Source organism: Ruditapes philippinarum, unplaced genomic scaffold (assembly GCF_026571515.1).
Source record: "Ruditapes philippinarum isolate M1 unplaced genomic scaffold, ASM2657151v2 ctg2723_1_1_1_1, whole genome shotgun sequence".
Taxonomy (NCBI): domain Eukaryota; kingdom Metazoa; phylum Mollusca; class Bivalvia; order Venerida; family Veneridae; genus Ruditapes; species Ruditapes philippinarum.
Genome location: NW_026865470.1, coordinates 120243 through 126859, shown reverse-complemented (window position 1 = coordinate 126859; position 6617 = coordinate 120243). Strand labels below are relative to the sequence as shown.

The 6617-nt window shown below is 30.4% G+C and overlaps 1 protein-coding gene across 1 annotated transcript; it reads right to left on the bottom strand.

Annotated features, from left to right (window-relative positions):
• Positions 1-1468: 1468 nt before the first annotated feature.
• LOC132729171 (zinc finger CCCH domain-containing protein 13-like) lies at positions 1469-6302 on the bottom strand. The gene is made up of 3 exons (XM_060714916.1): positions 5979-6302; positions 4810-4906; positions 1469-1841 (listed from the first exon to the last, which is right to left on the bottom strand). The coding sequence occupies exons 1-3, from the start codon at positions 6192-6194 to the stop codon at positions 1486-1488; spliced, it is 669 nt and encodes a 222-aa protein (XP_060570899.1). The 5' UTR covers positions 6195-6302; the 3' UTR covers positions 1469-1485.
• Positions 6303-6617: the final 315 nt, after the last annotated feature.

Below are 6617 nucleotides of genomic sequence, written 5' to 3'. Positions count from 1 at the left end.
CTTTACAAAGTACAGGAGCTAAAATATTTTTACAATGTATAAACATTTCGGGTATAAGTAAATCTACCCCCGCAATCTTACCGTTTTTTAAAGATTCCCCCATTTGTAAATTTAACATCAACTCTTCAATATTGGTAGAATCCATATCAATATCATTTATTCTTTCCTCAACAAAGTCGTTTTTGAAAAGTTCCTCATTAGAATATAAATTTTTGAAGTGTTCATATAATTCATCTGATGATATTTCATTCTTACCACATTTTTTTGGAGCCTTTTGATTTCTTTCCAAAATTTCTGAGGTTGTATTGAAGCTAAAGAAGCCATTTTCTTTTTCTGGTTTAGAATATATTAAGTGCGTGCTCGTCTTTTTGCTATTCGATATATGCCCCTTTAATTAATAAGTATTTCAATATTTTGGTTAGTTTTATGCTTGGGGTAATATTTATTTGCATGTTTAAAGTCTCTTCTAGCATCCTCAAACTCCTGATTTTACCGCTCACTTTCATATTACCTATTAGTTTTACGTCTATTATTTCTTATACATTTTGTCCCGCCAAAAAAGTTAAATGTTTTGCAGTACAATACTTCAGTCATTTTCTCAATTTCATTATTTCGTTCAATTTTATTGGCTATAATATCGTTCACAATTAGATCAATATTCATAACTTCATTTTCAATGGATTCTTTATAAACATTTATTTTTATTTTTTAGTCTAATTGTATCGGTTTCTGGTGCGAAAATGTATTCAAATCATGTACAGTGAAATTACTAACAAAGGGAAACAATTCTTGCGATAAAATAGCATGATCGATTAAGCTTTTGCCCAAATTAGACAAAAATTTTAATTTCCGTCATAACCTAATCTCCCAATCACTATTTTGAGATCAGTACTCAAACATAAATTGAAAAGTTTATTTCCCAAAGAATTAACACAGTTATCTAACGACTTACGTTCGGGTAACGTATAACTAAAACTATTATTTTCGCCGTCTTCAATACAATGAATATAGCAGTCAAAATTACTGCTTGTATCTAATACACCGGATTTATTTCCACATCATGCATTAAGATCACCAAAAATCGATATTTTACCGTAATCTGCATATTTTCTTACACAAATTTGGAAAGTTTCAAATAAACAGTATCATGCATATTATAATTAATTGAATTACTCGGAGGTATTTACGAAAAGCACAAAACATATCATGTTCATTGTTAAAAAATTCCCTTCTTAATTCAATCCATGATATACCGTTACTGTCAGTTTCTACTATGTCAATACCAGGTTTAAGATAATCCCTAACAAATTAACATATTCCACCATGACCCCTTTTAATTAGCAAGAAGTAATAAACTCAAAACAATACGATAGATCTTCTTAAACGAAAAAGAAAACAACAAACAATACTCTCTTCTAAATGAATCAGTCAAAAAATTATCCAGGATATCTAATACAAGACAGCCTGTCATTAACTACTTTTTCCTTAAGATAATATACAACTATCTCTGTCATTCATTCTGTCCATACACATTGCAATCTGTTGTGCATGTCGTTGTCTCTCTTTTTCCATCTCTTTCATCATTTCCATCTGTTTTTGTTCTTGTTCTTTTCTAAATCTTTCAGTTTCCCTTTGCGCTGTTTCTTTTTCGAAATTCAATTTGGCTACCATCAAATCCTGGTATTTCTGTCTTTCCTGTTTGAGTTGCTTATCTCGTTTATTCTCGAGTTGATTGTAATGACTCTGCATGTCATTTTTTTGTTTTTCTAGTGCTTTCGCCTGTATGTTCTCCTGGTTCTTTAACATTTTGTCAAAGCGTTGTTCGTTTCGCTTTTGCTCCTCTGAAGAAAGATACATACAATTCAGATATTTACAGTAGAAGATAGTATACTCCTCCTACTTCATGTGAACTCTGGGTCTTAGGTTCAAACTACATTAGGGCAACGTTCTTTCATTAATGTTTCTTTGAAGATCACTTATGAATACCTTATATCTTTTTCAGAAAAAGAAATGTGTTTCATATAAATATTATATAAGACATTATTTTCCTGTATACTACTTAATTAGGAAGCAAATACGTACTGTATTTTTCAAAATGAAAACATATATCAACAAAATTCTAATCATATTAAAACGACAGGATATATAAACACAATATTTTACAATTACAACCAATATCCTGTTGAAGAACTTTGGACAAAAATCAAAAACAGCTTTTTTAATTAAATTGATTAAGCGATATTTTGAAAAGATTCTCTTGTCAGCAAAATTGTTAAACAAATGGGTTGAGCAAGACAACATCTTTAAGTTATACACATTTTAATTTTTTTAAGTAGAAAGAATCATTTAGGTTTGTGTTTATTAAAGTTGCGAGATATCATTTGTTCCTATACAACAATAATAGAAAAAGGGGGATGATTAGAACTTGATTATTTCTGAAAAAAGCCCATATAGCATTTAACTTCCTTATGTAAATATGTTATAAAGGTATGACCATCCTTGTGCATTACCTCCTCTTTATAGAGTATTGAAATAGGCTAGAACTTTATTTCAACGTTATGCATCCATTTTGTGAAAAATAAATTATTTAATTTTATCATTTAATTTACATAGGTATTTATTGGCTGAATAATGCGAAAACTAATAACAAATATGGTTCCTGATATTTTCAAAGTGTAATAAAATCTTAACAAACTCGGTAAAAGAACTTGATATTTAACAAGATAAAACAATATACAAAGGGAAAACAGGCAATCATTTTGATAAATTCTAGAGCTTTTTAAAATAAGGCTCATTCATGTGAAAACATGTTTCATACGGATGATATTGAAGATTATTTTTAGTTTCTTATTTCTAAAAAAGGACCATTCTTACATCCAAGATTAAGTTCAGAAAAGTGGTCATAACTCGATTTTCATATGATAAAATGTGTTTAAATTTTCCATAAATGTGTCCCGTAAAGTATATATGTCATGTGTAGACATTTTTTCAGTCCCTTATGGTACTTTTAGGGTGGTCATTCATTAAAGAAAAGTTGAACTGCCACTGTCATGGCATGAATACCCCCGCATACTGCTTTGTCAAAATCAACTGTCATTAAGAGCTCAAAGACAACGTCCTTGCCGATATGAGGACTGTAGGTCAAAGGATTATTCTTAAGTTATTAGACCGACACACTTTTTAAGAGTGTGGATCAAATGACTCTTAAGTTATTGGGTGGTCAACCTTTCTTTTGTCAATGCCCTTCTGCCTTTGACCTTTGACCTAGTGACCTCAACATCAAAGGGGTCATTTTCTTATCATATCCAACCTCAATACCAAATATAAAGACTGTTGACCAAAGCATTCTTAAGCAATTGAGCAGAAAAGCTTTTAGAATTAAAGGCCCCTATGACATTGACCTTTGACCCGGCTGGACAGACAAGCTCATTCCAGTATACACCCCTTATAATTTTGTTGTGCAAGGCATAGGATAACCGTATGCTAAATTTATTCAAATTTTGTGTACAGGTTTTCATTAAGAAATGACAATTTTACAGTCCTTTAATGTCCAATAAGAGGTTATCATCTTAAGAATATATACATGAACACACTCTTGAGCATGAAATATACTAACAATATTTCAAACACAACACATTAAACCCCTTTTTTTTCTTCGAAAATGAATATTATTTCTCATTTAGGAAGAAAAACATCATGTGTTTAATATTGATATATTTACGGATTTTAAGCATCAATGATTCTGAAGAAAGTAGCACTGAACCTGAAATGATATGTCACAAAGGTAGCAAAATGTTAACAGAGTGGTATTATGATATCAAAACATTCTTTTTTGTGGCACCAGCTATAAAATAGCGGCGATATAGAATCAGTTCTTCGACGTTTTCGACTGTTTGTCAGTCTGTCTGTCCGTAACAAAACTTCGCTTATTTAACGGGTTTTTGTTTCAATAATTTTTGACAGAGTTATGACCCATGTATAAAAAAGCATATATGCTTTTGAGATGCCTTAGTTTAAAGAAGCTGCGAAATAAAGATATATCTGCTCCGTCGTTAATCTGTCCGTCTGCCGTTCCGTCACAAACATTGTCAGGTATACTCATAAAAATACTACTGGTGCAGTTTCATACAGACTTTACAGGAACGTTCAGTACCAAGTTTGCATATCGTTTGAATTTTAAGCTCAATGATTTTCGTTAGAGTCACAGCCTTTTAATGATTTTTTAAGTTTGACCGGACAACTTCTATTTATCCGATTACTAACGGCTTTTTGCCTGTCCAAACATCCCTAAATACAACAACTTAATTGGCTAAGATCAGGCGATACATGTGATCGTTGCAATTTAATTGGCCTTAAACAGAACAGTCTGAATGTTCATTTTTGTGTTTAATCCTTAAGATCGGCATCAGTTTTAAGTCAATATACACCGACTGTACCAATTTAGTAATTTTACATTATTATTTTCATCATCATCATACTTCAGATTTTAAAATTATTATAGTTTAATCATTGAAGTTCATAACTTAAGCACTCTATAAAAGTTTATGTGTTTGTTTTGGTTTGGCTTGGAAATAATTTGTTTTCAAGAGTTTTTATATGAAGATAAAAACACTAGTCTGATACATTCTTTTGTTGATCTCTATGATTAACGTCTTGGATAGAATAGCTTGATACTATGATTAGTTTTATAGCTTGATGTCTATTATTATCAATTCTAAAAGACTCGGCAAATTCCGGCGGAAAGACATTGCAAACTGCCATATCTATATAACCAATTATCATATGATATACCAAAAGTTCGTATTGTACCTTCTTTCTCTTTTTGTGACAGATCTTCATCAGCTTTGATTATTAAGGCTTCAGTTTCCTTTATACTTTGTACAAATCCATGCCATGTCCACATGATCTGTTTAATTTATGAAAAGAGATAAAAATGTATATTTAATTCAAACCCGACTCATATGCACAGAATGAAAATTTAAAGAACAGTATAAAAGAATAACTGTGCATGAATTATATGTAGAGTCATAATTTGAAAATAATTTTAAACAAGATATCAGGGATCACGGTCTAACATTTTTATGCGAATGTGGGTATTTGCTTTCTTTATGCTTTTTGTTATAGATATTTCAAGACAGAAGGCAACACCTAATTCAATTACTTTCGAATTCATGTGTATCACGTTATTCCCTGACATTTTTTATTTACTATGTATTACATAGTTTCTTTTGCCAAATGCAAGACATATATAAGTGTGACAAAAATCGCTCTAATACTTTGAGGAAAGGCATAATGTTTGTCTGATAGAATTGTTTAAAACATTGCATAATGATTGAACATTTAATAACAAAGAGTAATTTGAAATATAGTTAGATTTCAGAAGGCTTAGTATTAAGTTATCAGCTCTTGAAAATGGCATAAAAAATACGAAAATTACAAAAATATAATTTGAAGGGCAAATGACTCAATAAGTAAGACTGTGACCCTTATTAATTTTACAATTATGATAGTCCTTTATCATTTAAACATGTGAAGAATCTGTTCGCCAGCTTAAATTTTCCCTCTAATTTTATAAAAAAACGTCTCAGTGCAAAGATACAAAGCTTTTTTGGATGCATTTGGTTTTAAATGGAAAAAATATAGTATACTTGCACATCATTGTATTAAATATAATACGACACACCAGATAACCCTTGTGCTTCATCATGGCTTAACGTTTTAAAGATAGTATTTAAATAATAATTTCCACCCTAAGGATAAACGTTTTGCTACGTTTAATTACTTGAATTTTAGTTATATCTCACCTCAATTTTATTTATATTTCTTGTTCAATTAATACCTTATAATAATTATTTATTTTGCAATTAAAATACATGTAATCAAACTAGCATTCTTTTTGTAGAATAAAGACAATTTATCTATAAACGAACAGGTACATTGAATTTCAATTATTTCCTAAAATATACCATAACTCTTACCTCGTAATCCTTGAAATCTCGATGAACACTGTCAAACTCTTGCTTTAACCTATCAATATCTCGTTTAAAGTTTTTATATCCACCTGTAATTTCATATCGCTTGCTGTTTATGTTTTCTTCAAGGTATTTTGTATACCCTTCTTGCAATTTTATTTCACACATTTTCTTGATTTTGTCATCATTCGATTCTTTAATCTTATAAAAGAAATTATCCATTTTTATCTGAAAAGATACAAATAATTCTTAAGTTGCAAAAATGATAATAAACATGTTTTTGCCAAGATATGTCATGCCCCATATATAATGTATTAATTGTTCAGTGAAAATAGTATTACTAAACACATTTAAGTATAATTAGTCTCTTACCTGCGTTTCATTTTCACATTTACCATTCTTATCATGAACAACATTTTTTCGTAGGTAGTCGAGTGATTTCTGCTGCGATTTTGTATATATTTGCCCCAAAACATCAGACGAGATCGGGAGCTCTATCTCTAGCATTTGCTTTTCAAAAAATTCGACAGCCTCTTTTTGAATTTTAGCATTTTCAATTTTTGCTACGGCTGAAAAGGCGTCATCAACATCTGGAATTGCACCATGTTTGATTGCCGTAACATAATGGTCTGCCAAGGTGACAAA

Coding starts and splice junctions, on each gene's coding strand:
- LOC132729171 (XM_060714916.1), bottom strand. CDS start 6,194: ATGGATAATTTCTTTTATAAGATTAAAGAATCGAATGATGACAAAATC. Junction 4,907..5,978: donor GAGATTTCAAGGATTACGAG/GTAAGAGTTATG, acceptor TAAATTAAACAG/ATCATGTGGACATGGCATGG. Junction 1,842..4,809: donor GTCACAAAAAGAGAAAGAAG/GTACAATACGAA, acceptor ATCTTTCTTCAG/AGGAGCAAAAGCGAAACGAA.